The sequence below is a fragment of the Gymnoscopelus braueri genome (genome assembly GCF_963280865.1).
Source record: "Gymnoscopelus braueri genome assembly, chromosome: 3".
Taxonomy (NCBI): domain Eukaryota; kingdom Metazoa; phylum Chordata; class Actinopteri; order Myctophiformes; family Myctophidae; genus Gymnoscopelus; species Gymnoscopelus braueri.
In genome coordinates this window covers 19819770-19833356 of record NC_137612.1, presented here as the reverse complement: position 1 = coordinate 19833356, position 13587 = coordinate 19819770, and the positions used below count along the sequence as shown (strand labels likewise).

General features: G+C 41.3%; 1 protein-coding gene across 1 annotated transcript in view; it reads right to left on the bottom strand.

The window, feature by feature from the left end:
• cntn4 (contactin 4) overlaps positions 1-13587 on the bottom strand; it is a gene marked incomplete at its 3' end in the record, with an annotated part of 172521 nt that overhangs the window by 41066 nt on the left and 117868 nt on the right. Inside the window, exon 10 of the mRNA XM_080424933.1 lies at positions 9051-9201. Coding sequence (XP_080281059.1) covers positions 9051-9201 — 151 coding nt within the window. The remainder of the gene's footprint in view (positions 1-9050; positions 9202-13587) is intronic.

The window sequence follows — 13587 nt, the reverse complement described above, 5'->3', positions numbered from 1 at the left end:
GTGGTAGCACGTCGCGTTTAAGTAAATCTCTCCACCAGAGACACAAAAGTTAATCTCATCTAGCCATTACACCATGCCGACTCCGAAAATCTGTACAAGTTAACGATACGGCCGTTTCACAATCTCGCCCCTAAACACGGTCGCCCCGGCTCGCACCGAACGGTCTGGGGTGAGCAATCTGCGCCTAATTGTCTCGCCCCTAAACACGGTCGCCCCGGAACGCAACGAATGGTGGAGAATGTTTATTTGTTAAGGACGCCCATGCATTCTCCACTGTTGAATGTGCACACTTTAAGTGCACATAATTATATTGTTGTTGTTAAGTTGAAATAATAGTTTTACAAGTTGTAATAACAGTGTTGTATAATTATTTTTGCTGTAGTAATCAATTCATTATAATATAAGTACAATGAATGACAGAATATATATATATACATATTGTGTGTGTGTGTGTGTGTGTGTGTGTGTGTGTGTGTGTGGGTATATATATATATATATTTTTAGTGTGTGTGTGTATGTATGTATGTATGTATGTATGTATGTATGTATGTATGTGTATGTATGTATGTATGTATGTATGTATGTATGTATGTGTATGTATGTATGTAGGACGTGCAATAACCCCACGTTTGCAACTACTTTTGCCTGCGCACTTCACCGGGTATGGTCTAGTAAAAGTTAAATCTGATATAATCATTGCTACTGTATAGAGAGTTTGTTTAGTAACAGGGGTCCCACCGTCTCTCCAGCAATGATTACTATCAAAATATAGAGCTATTTAACACTTTTAACACAACAAATCCTTTACTGCAACTTTAAGCTTCTTTGACTCAGTCTGCTGTGACATGCTGTTGGTGTACAGTTAATAAAGAAAGACTTTCTTACAGTGCATTTCAAAGGATAATTTGCTAACATAGGCATCATATAGCTGAGAGGATAGACACCGTGAATGAAGTATGAGAGAAAGGGAACATAGCGTTGTGATTGTGCTGTGTTTTGGAACTGATAGTAACCACACTCCGGCCTCCACACACATACGCCAGGTTGCCTTTTTTCAATAATTAGCAAAGTCACAACAACACATAAAATAAGAACAGAGTTACTGTATACAGTGCAGACACTTAATTTATACAGGAAAGCCTTTAGAAAACTACATTCCTCATGTGGAAAACATACTGCAGTGGGAGGTTCAAGCCAATAAATGTCAGCTTGAACGTGGCACTGTTGTAGTCACAACACATGATTGCGACCGCCAGCTGTTGTGCTCTTGTGATTGGCCGAGGACCGGCAAGGCTTTATGATAAAGATACAAAGACCCTCTGAAGATCAATATCAAAACCACAGTGACTGTCATGCGAATGTCAGCTGTTATCAACAGTTGTTCAGCGTTACCCACTGGACTATTGACACCTGCAGTCCTCATAGCTGATGGGTGCTGCCTGCTGATGGCTGCACAGCAACGTCTGAACCAAACAAGAGTGTGACCTCAGCAACCATTCTAAAGTCAAAATGACAAACGGTACCTATTATGACTTTATTATTAACTATTATGAGTACTAATTTTGTATTTAATTCATAGACAATACTGTTATTAACTCTTTGACTGCCGTCGACGCGTTATCGAGTCAAACGAACGGAGAGCTCCAGTTCTATTTTCTTTAGTCTGGATGACGAACAGTTATCGTCGTCGTCGTGTATACCAACGATCTGAAGCCCGATCGGCGAGCGGCGAAAATACGTCATATCCGGATATGACGTTTGGACTGTTTGAGCCTGTTTGGGGGGGGGTCGAGCGAGTGAGCGAGTGATCGAGAGGTCGTTTGGATTTTTTTCAAAAAACTGTTAGGATTTAGAAAACATCGCCTCAGGTCTTAATGGGTTAATACAATATAACTTATACAATTGGGGTGGTTGTATTTTGTCTCCCTGCTCTTCTATTGAGATATTTAGATCGTGTCAGAGGTCATGTCTCATCTAGACACAGGATCTGACACGAATTTTGACCTGATGGTCAAGATTCAATTTATCCCCGGAGCAAGCAGTCAGGCTCTATTAGCTCAATGGTAAAACATGTCAGCATTTGCGCAGGAAACCGGGTTCAAATCCGGGGTAGAAGAGGAACGTTACGTAGTGCAGCTTTCATTTAATTAGTTCATCATATTCCACACCTTAGTTATTAGTATAATAGAAGTTAGCCTGTTTTTAATCCAAACACAATGTAAAATCATTTTTCTACCACCATATTTTAAGTGACAACTGCCCCTTTACTTTGCATAAGTAAGTTAATACCAGGGTTAGTTATTTCATACAAATGAATGGGAGCAGACAGAGCAGAATTGTCTTTTTTGTCATGTATTTGCAACATAGTGTACATATTATATGTATATGCTTCTTAAATAGGTGGTGCCATGGTTTTGCGCTTTTTCAGTTTTTCATGTGTCTATGAGGTTGAAAGAACTTCATTAAGCCCCCTGGTGGTGTTTTTATGGTGTTTTATGTCTTCTCTGACTATTTTGAGTTTCTTCCTGTGAAACCTTGAGGGTCAAACGTGCCAATAGAAAAACAGCACTTTAATGACACATTAAAAATATACCCTCCCCCTCATTATCATAACACAACAGGTGTGGGCATGAGGAGGAGGAGGGACTAGGACAGGTGGGTGGTGCTAAGGTGGTGGAGGAGGTGCTAAGGTGAGAACCAGGTATACTTAATGAACTGGAGGCGTGTCCACATAAAAACATAATTTTAACACTTTCTGTACACTTTTTTGAATAAAATCTTCCTCCTAGTATAACCATAATACCTGATAATTATGTTTTAGGGGGCAGAAAAATCACTGAAAATCGCGGCACCCCGTCTTTAATATTTGCACAGACAAAAAAAAAGAAAAAAAGAAAATCAAAATGCACAATTTCATTATTGAACAGTGCGGATGCTTCTAAATAATTTGTATAAAATACAAGCATTTGTAATATTGGTACTGATACATTGTGATGGATTTTAAGCCCGTCTATGTAGGGGGAACCAACAGTATCGACTCACACTAATGGAAGCTGTGCCATTTTGACTGATTATAGGCAGCAGCCTGGCAGGTGTGTTTGGAGTTGAAATTGTTAGCTCCGTTCAGTGTAACATTTTCATGTTTCTTATGGGCACCTCAATGTGCTCTCAAAATAACACACATTGTCACAATGAGGGATCACGACTCCGACTAGACCATGTGACCTTTTTGTATGAGAACCCAGTAGAGACTTTTCTTTAACCCTTTAAGGCCGGGAACGCATCTGTGTCATTTTAAGATTTCGTTGGCTATATAAAAATAGCAGATATACAAGCTCATAGCGCGGCACCGAGTGCCGCGCTATGAGATTGTAGATCTACAATTTTTTAGAAAAATCGTGAAAATGTGTGCAAATCTTTAGTTTGAATATATATATATATATAAACTTTTTTTTTTACTTATGCTGCTATATTATAAATGGTTTTCAAACTTTTTTCATGTCAAGGACCCCCAAAATAATATGTATTTGTCCGCGGACCCCCTCCCATATAAACATATTTTGTTCCAGGGAGCCCCAGAAGCAAAGATTTTAGTTAAAAATGCATATAAAAGATTTGCACAAATTTTCAAGATTTTTGTAAAAATAGCAGATCTACAAGCTCATAGCGCGGCACTCGGTGCCACGCTATGAGCTTGTAGATCTGCTATTTTTGAATAGCCAAAGATATCTCAAAATGACACACATGCGTTCCCTTCCCGGCCTAAGGCGGCCTTAAAGGGTTAAATAGACCTACTGAAGTGACTGTAGAATAGTGCTAACCTATAATTTCAACCATTGCATCCATCTCAATGAGCGGCATCACAGCAAGCTAACGCCACCAATAACAACCCTAATAACAATAACAGCTCACTAACAAGACGTAAACAAGGACATTACATCTGTGGGGTGGGAAGAAGTGAACCACATGCAACAGCACCCCGATCAACCCCCCCCCAGTCCACGCTGAAAGCTGTTTAATAGTTCCCTCCAAGGACAAATACTGTAACCACCCTCATAGGAGTAAAATACCTTTAGGCCAAATATGTGCAGAGGTGTCACAGCTGATCAAGATAAATACTCAAGGTCTTTAACCCATTAAGACCCTGAGGCCGATTCTACCAAATGTCTTCCTAAACAGTTTTCTGAAAAAAACGTATGTTTCTAGTTCTCAGACTATGTCATGTCACGAACATGAACCCCAGAATTATATGTATTTGGCCGCGGACCCCCCCCCCATCTCAAAATATGTCGTTCCAGGGACCCCCAGAAGCAAAGATTTCAGTTAAAAATCTTCGCTTTCAAAAAATATATATTCAAAGATTTGCACACATTTTCCCGATTAAAAAAAAAATAGCAGATCTACAAGTTCATAGCGCGGCACTCGGTGCCGCGCTATGAACTTGTATATCTGCTATTTTTTTTTATAGCCAAAGAAATAAAAAAAAAGACACAGATGCGTTCCCGAATTGAATGGCTTAAGGTATATGGTCTTAAATCCAGGGGCCTGGGCGAAACATAATCGTCAGCACAAAAGCAGTGACCAGTTCAAAAAAAAAAAAGAGGGGGGGATCTGATTCTGTTGGTGGTGGCGGCAGCCGTGAGGGGAGGCTAACAAACTTGATTTCCTCCTAGCAGTGACATATTGAAATGCCGTGTTTTTCCAGGCTAGCTCTCCGCCGCGCCGCCTTGCCTGACACGGCCCACTTACACACTCATCAGCAAGACCGGCTCTGCTCTCTGCGCTCTCAGCTGCTTTGTTCCAGCTGATGTCATCTAAACCGTGTCCCTGCAGGGTTGTCTGGGGTAGATAAGACCCCCTCCCCCCCCCCCCCACTTCTCTGGGCTCCTATGAGAAAAAAGGGAAGGGGGGAAGGGGAGGGGGGGGGGGGGGCTTGCTGCTATGAAGATGGATTACCCAGCTGGTGACATCGGCTCCCCTCCCACAGAAGCCAATGTAGAGCTCTAACGCAATTAAGGCAATTAATCTTCAACAAAAAAGGGGTTCGCGAACGCCCCCTTTTTGATCATTGGAGATTTCTGAATAGGTGGACGACCAAAGCCAGTCGATCTCACACACACACACACACACACACACACACACACACACACACACACACACACACACACACACACACACACACACACACACACACACACACACACACACACACACACACGCGCTGATCTATATCGATCATTGATAGCTTTTAACCAATTAACCCATTCAGTCCGAGAACGCATCGACAAATGTCTTCTAAATCCTAACAGTTTTCTGAAAAGCGTATGTTGCTATAATATCAGTACCAGTGCTCAAACTTTTTCATGTCAAGGACCCCCATCTCAAAATATTTTGTTCCAGAGACCCCCCCCCCCCAGAAGCAAAGATTTGAGTTAAAAATGTTTGCTTTAAAAAAATATATATATTCATAGATTTGCACAAAAATTTCAAGATTTTTAGAAAATAGCAGATCTACAAGCTCATAGCGCGGCACTTTATGAGCTTGTAGATCTGCTATTTTTAAATAGCTAAAGTATAAAATAATGGTCATAGCTAAAATCAAAAATTACACTGATGCGTTCCCGGATTGAATGGGTTAAGGTAATTAATCTTCAACAAAAGGGGTTAACAGCGCCCCCTATTGATCATTGTAGATTTCTGAATAGGTGGACGACCAAACCCAGTCGATCACACACACACACACACACACACACACACACACACACACACACACACACACACACACACACACACACACACACACACACACACACACACACACACACACACACACACACACACACACACACACACACACACACACACACACAGAACCACTTGAGCCCTATATATACTTTGTACAATGGCAGTTACAGCATACAATCTCAAGCTCTCTCGAGCTTGTAGATCCGCATATTTTTGCCATTTTTTAAGAAAAAGTTTCAAGTCTTTGAAAAGATTTTATTAAAATGTTTTTATATTTTTTCAATACCATTTTTAATTTCTCCAAAACATGGATGCCAGAGTTAATACGATTAAGCATAACAGTGAAACATACTGAAACATACTGAAACATAATGATATTTCATGTGTGCAGCACTGAATATTGCAGACGCTAACCATCAGGTTAACAGTAGGGGTGGGACGATATATCGATATTACGATATATCGCAATACTTTCTCCCGCGATAAATAATCGATATACTGACGTTTTTGTTTTTTTTGTGATACGTTGTTTTTCCGACTCTGTATTTGTGTAATGATGATTTTGTTTGGTGCTATTTTAAGTGTTTATGAATTGAATACAAGGACTATCGTGATATATCGTTGGTGAAATTTCATGCAATATATCGTGATATCGCAATATATCGAATATCGTGATATTAGCGTTATCGAGGGCCTAATATCGCCACAGATATCGTATCGTGAGATACCCATATCGTCCCACCCCTAGTTAACAGGTATGTTGATGGCAGCCTAATGAACTAAAAATGACAACAGCAATAGATGAGAAGCACTTTCACCACATGGTATATCAAACAGTATATGCCAACAATGTGTGATGTGTACACCTCAGGTACAGTATGTGTTTTTGTGTACTGATTTCTGACTGAAGCTGAGCCTGAAGCTGGATAGAAAAAGGGAAAAAAAAACTAATAGCTAAGCTGTTGAAGTTAAGAGGGTCCAAATTGTCCCTTTCAATGGCTTTGGCATGAATTTTTATGTTCTGTAAAACGTGCACAATCAAGCCTTCAGTACACTGTGGGAGAGATGAACTTTGATTATGATGCCTACAATTTTCTTTTTAATTACAAACCTGTGTCAGACCAAAGCCATGGCGGTCCGAGCCGAATATACGCCCTTATGATTCATTCCTGAACCTCAAAGGGATCCTGGACCCTAACAGAATACAGACACCATAATAGAATTCCATCCACCGACTGTTCATTAACATGACAGATTGTCATTATGACAGCAAAGAAACTGATCCACATTTTATAATGTGCTTTTATCATTTCTGAACCATGCAAGCCCCCACAAACACAGAATGAAGATCTAACCTGATAGTGCACTAAAAGGACTGGGCTTAAACGACCACAATCAATCCATCTTTCACTTGCTGCTCTGGGGAAATGAATGTCGAGATTTAAATCGCTCAAGTCAAATAATCCATTATTTATCACATCCCCATGTCATATACAGTACTCACATTATAGTCTAGAATCATGAGTACAGCATAACATGGACTATTGGGACGCAAGTATAACCAATCAAAATAATTTCTGCGTAAACAAAGGACCTGGGTAGTTACCTACTATTCAATAGTAAGTGCAGATTACGGAGACACTGCAATTTAATTTATCTCCCAGTGGGTATGTCAGCTACCGAAGGTGAAACGTGAACTCAGTCAAAGCTATGAATTCAAAACAACACAATCAAAATGGTCTGTACCTGCACTAGACGCCGCAAAGGGCGACTTGAAGGGCACCAACAGCGAAACCACTATGTAAATTCCCCGCCACTTTGTTTGGCAAGCAACAACACTGCTTTGTGTGTAGGCAAAACCCTGGCAAAACACTGCGCACGCAGTCATGCTGCAGTGGTGACACCCAATGGGCGACCCCTGTCTGTACTGAGGCTGTTGGGCCAGGCTCTTGTGCCGAACTCTTCACACCCACGCACGCACGCACGCACACACGCACGCACGCACACACACGCACGTACACACACGCCCGCGTAATAGCAGGAGGCTACACTCGCCCTTTATCTCAGAGGAGCTTGGACAATAAGTCAGTAGTTGCACCCTTATGCCTGACTTATACTTAGCTGCACATGGGTGTTGCTCACTGAAAATATCCGATCTACAAGCTCACACGCTGCGACGCGCCGTGAGCTTGGTAAGCTGCAATTATCGGTGCGCGACACCCACACGCGACTAAAGTACAAAATCTTCAAACCTTAGAGGTCTCGTTCTCTCATCCTCCCCACTGAGTGTGAAAAGCACCTTATTAGCACTCTTGAGTTCCACTCAGCAGCCTGCATGCCGTCCTTGGGTGGGAAGAAAACAATGAACAAGCACCTATCTGATCCTCTTACTGTATCTGATCCTAACAAGATGCTTCTCCAGCTGCTGTCTTTCCAGATCAGTTTAACCCATTTAGACCGGGAACGCATCGGTGTCATTTTTTAGATTTCTTTGGCTATTCAAAAATAGCAGATCTACAAGCTCATAGCGCGGCGAGTGCCGCGCTATGAGCTTGTAGATCTGCTATTTGTTGGGAAAATCGTGGAAAGTTTGTGTAAATCTATGAATATACATATATATTTTAAAGCGAACATTTTTAATTCAAATCTTTGCTTCTGGGGATTCTACAAATGTCTTTTAAATCCTAATCCTAATCCATGTTGCTATAATCAGTGGTTCTCAAACTATTTCATGTCAAGGACCACCCAAAATGATATGTATTTGGCTGTGGACCCCCATCTCAAAATATTTTGTTCCAAGGACCCCCAGAAGTTGTAACATGAGTTAAATATGTTTGCTTAAAAAAATATATATATTCAAAGATTTGCACAAAAGTTCACGATTTAAAAAAAATAGCAGGTCTACAAGCTCATAGCGCGGCACTCTGTACCGCGCTATGAGCTTGTATATCTGCTATTTTTGAATAACCAAAGGAATCTAAAAATGACACACAGATGCGTTTCTGGTCTAAATGGGTTAAAACCAAGTCAGAGATGAGCTTTGGTGGAAAAAATAAACGCCCATTCTGAAAGTGTGAGGCAAAGAATCAATGATACGGTATTAATACCGAGCCTTAACATAGAGACGGAGGCAACATGATAGGAGCCGGGGGTGTTTAGTGTTAGATCTTTATCAATAACACATTACCATGGCCCCTTCAGGGAGCTGTATCTACCTGGCCAAAACCAATGATAATGCTGGAATGAAAATAAAAATCAAATCCCTCACAATGGGTTTTGGGGTAGAAAACGTTACTGTTGTGTACCTGTTACTCTCTCGCAGCGGTTCACTGCCCTTCCTCCAAGAGATCACACCCCAAGGAGACATCTTGGGCTTGCACTCGATGAGCATGTCTCCTCCCTCCTTCACTAGCGTCTGGCTCCTCAGTTGGTAGAGAGAGAAATCTGGGGCAACGGCTGAAACAAGATCAGCATATTAACGGCGAGCGCAAGACTCACACCCACATCTCCTTCCCTTGAAAAGGCTCTCTTTTAAAGTTATATACTTTTCCATTACTGCATTTGGAATTTGCATGGTCATAATTAATAAATGAACGACAAATGACGTAAATACTAGATTTCAATAAAAAATATACCTTACAAAATCTCATATCTTGACATTCAAACTGTGAAAATATATAAACATATGGGCACACCTACAATAGAAGTGTGAAATCGATGACGCATGTTCATGGATTATGAATTCATCATTAGCTTTTATTAAGCGGCAAGGAATCCATGAGCATGTGACTCTACTTTGTAGACTTAACAATTTAACAACGAAGAAAACTGATTAGGGAAAATAATAATGTATAGGTTTCATAGAGAAGGCATGTAAACGTGCATGTGAACGGTTTGCAACACACTGTCCATTTCAGTGTATGAATTGACCAAAATGACAGGTCTACTTGGGTCCATTTTCAGAGTTAACCACTGTTGTACGTCAAGTAGTGAAAAGAGCACATCTACAGGCTTGCAGTGACCTTGTAGATCAGCTATTTTCACCAAATGCTCGCCTGTTTTCGCTGTATGTTCACCTATTTTTGCAGAATAATTCGCCTACATGCCCAGAATAGGGAATCTAGGGTTCATGTGGTTAAATGAACACTGAGGATTTTACTGTGCATGATCAAGTACACTTCAAAGTGAATGGTGTGTGTGTGTGTGATGTTTAATCAAGTTGGCAGAAGGACAAAATGTGCACTCCTTTAATTAACAGGAAATAATTTCCTCAGCTAAGAAAAACAAAGGCAAATGTCATGTACTTCAGATTTAGCCCACATCCGTTTCATCCTGATAATTTCCACCATGACACGATTACTTCCACCACCTGCTATAAACACTTTAATTAGTGTCTACCTGCACAGGACTGTCCCCGGAATTCATTTGATAACCACTTAAAGCAAAATGACACGTTGTTGGTAGGGGTTTGAGTTGTGTAGCCTATTTACCTCGATATTGCAAAATAATCTCCTCATTAATTTTCAGTGCAAGGTGAAACAGGTCTCAAAGTCACTCTTTTAGCACACAAGCAAAGCAGCTTCTGCCAAAACTGAGTAGTCGATTTTGGAATATCAGTTTCTGAGCGACTATTGAAGACATCTCACCAATATTTGGAGATACATCATGGCAAGGTAACTACATAACCTAAACCTCTACCAAAGTGTAATTTTGCTTTAAAGTGCCAATGAAGTTTTTCACACTTTTAGAGCACTAGAGGTTCGGGGCGCTATGCAGCCCTCACATCTAGAGTTTGGGCTGCCCTCACATCTAGAGTTTGGGCTGCCCTCACATCTAGAGTTTGGGCTGCCCTCACATCTAGAGTTTGGGCTGCCCTCACATCTAGAGTTTGGGCTGCCCTCACACCTCCGTTATGCCGAATTGCCGATCCGACCAAAATGCCCTTGGCAGATTAGGTCTGGCCCCTCTCAATAGAGATTGTATTTCTCTCCCTCCGAAGTTGTGAGGGACCAATCAGGGCCCAGTATGCAAATATGGGGCGGGTTTATCACCAGAGGATTTTTTTTGATTTGCCCCTCGGAAATGCAGGTTCCACACAGAGATTCCAGACTAATATCTACACAGTGATATTAGTCATACCCTATATATTGGCATGCCCATATAAGGATATTTCGGATTGGCAGATCTGGACAACCGCATATCCGAAGAACTCTGCGGCGGGCACCGCACTCCAATGCCAATGCGTAGCATTGAGAGCCCTGACGTCACAACATTTGGAGCGACGCCCACTGCACTCTGGTTGGTTGGGGAAATGAAACACTTCCTATGCCCGGAACATCAACTGGTTGGTCCAGGCTTTTATTTTTTCGCAAAACTAAAAAATAAAAGCCTGAGATCGAGGCTAGTCCCATATATGCACATGACCATAATTATTATGTGCATATAGCGGTTGGATCTGTGGCTCTGGACCGGATCTCAATATATGCCTATATATGGGCGTATCAGGTTTGTTTATGGTTATGTCTGAGTCATAGTGACATGCCTACTGTATATATGGGCGTATCAAGTTTGTTTATGGTTATGTCTGAGTCATAGTGACATGCCTACTGTATGTAGGCGTATCAGGTTTGTTTATGGTTATGTCTGAGTCATAGTGGAATGCCTATATAAGGGCGTATCAGGTTCTGTTTATGGTTTCGTCTGATTCAGAGTGACGTGCCTGTGGTCCTGCCTATATATGGGGGTATGGGGTTTGTTTATGGATATGTCTGAGTCAGAGGATATCCGTGGTCATAATGAGGACTTACATAACAATAGATGCCCATTGTTGTGTATTTGCAAGTCAAAAGTCCAAGTCCAATCTTAATGACTTCCTGTCAAACACAAATGTACTGCGTGACTACACCAGCGAGCAAGCCCTTATGAATAATTTTGAATCATGATTTCATTCACCTGTGTTACTCCCATAGCTCATGTTCCTCCAAACACACCTGATACTAATTACACTGGGGCTGCTCTGTTTTGAATCTCATTCAAGATGATGTCTGGACGGTGAATTACTTGTTTTAAAGGGATAGTTCACCCAAATAATTACTTATTTTCTATCAATTACGCACCCCATGAAGCCTTGAATTCATGGAGATTGTTTGGTTTTTGACGCATTCCTGAGCCAATAATTTGATAACCGGATAGATTTCCGGTAGGAGACTCAAAAAGCAAAAAGCCCATTTCATGACGTCTTTAAGCCTGAGACTTTATATTAAGGTCGGTCGGGTCTATAATGCACTTATAAGGCACTTATTATACATGTTTATAATTATGCACAACAACTTATAACAAGGTTTAGGAAGTATTATAACTATATAATAATATAACTTAATATAATATAAGTGCTGGTCACAATGCATTATAAACTCAGTGGAACAGCACATTATAAATACCAGGTAACACTTTACTTAAAGGTCGGGTCTATAATGCATTATAATCTCATTTGTATGAAGCATTATAATGCACTTATAATGCTTCATAACACCCGTAATACACGTTTATAGTTATGCATAACAACATATAACAAAGACACTTTATAACTACCGAAGCTAAGTTAAGGTAGTAATAATGTGCTGTTCCACTGAGCTTATAATGCATTATGACCAGCACTTATAATACGTTATAAACATTGTCATACGTTTTCATACATGATTATAAACATTTATAACGAGTGTTATAATGCCTTGCAAGCACATTATAATGCATTATAAATGCGATTATAATCTAGACCCGACCTTTAAGTAAAGTGTAACCAATGTCTTCTCTCTTTGGAATGGAATCTTCCTGCACTGGAGCAGAACAGATGTGCTGGGCTGTGTGTGTCCTGAGTGCTGACAATGATGAGGCATTGTGCCGGCTGAATGGTGAGTGAGAGCTTGCGGCCAGCCCAGAGAGCAGAGTGACAGTTTGACAGTGCAGATGGGCGAGGCCGGTGAGCGCGGCAGTTCTGGCATACATCACTGTCACCCCTACGCTTTCATCTTATAATTAATGCTTTTCAATTAGTGGCCAATAAGAGCGAGGCCAGAGGTCATCCCCTGGTGTTGAGTATGGGAAGAGCAAACTTGAAAACAAATACACACACACACACTCAAACTTAGGCTCCGATCCTGTGGGTGCCCGGGAGCTCGAGCACCCACGGGAAACAGCGAGCACCCACTGGGAATGCGCCGGTCGGACGCTTAAAATGCAATTGTAACGTGCGCACTGGGCAGGATGCATGATATCCGGTCTTTTACCACACGTAATTATGAAGGGATGTCTGTCATTCATACTGTCTCTCTGTAATCAAAGTCTGATTATTGATTCCTTTTGCCAATTGTTATCCTCCGCCATTAATCAAATTGCACAACTTGTAATGTAGCCTACATTTACTTCTCTCGTTTTGTCTCCGTTTCTCTTTCTCGCTCTCCGACTCTCTCTCTCTGTCTCTCAAAGCCAGAGAGAGAGAGAGAGAGAGAGAGAGAGAGAGATCGCCCGTCCGAAAATGCCTCGTCTCACAGTAAACACTCTGGCCTCTTCATTGAGGGGTTCAAACTTGGTGCGTGCGTCACACTGCTGTTTGTGGTGCTGGGTGCACAGATTGGCTATGTGAACATCTTTGTACCAGTGTTAGTGTAGGCTACATATTTGCCCCAGAAGATTGCGTTGTGCACTTTCATATAGCTCTAATAGTTACTAATAGTGCAACTGGTTCCTGAAATGGCTGCACGCACAGAGGGTTGCCAGATCTGCTTATTATAATTTCCCCGCAAGATTTTATTTGAAAATAGCCGATCGACAAGCTCACAACGC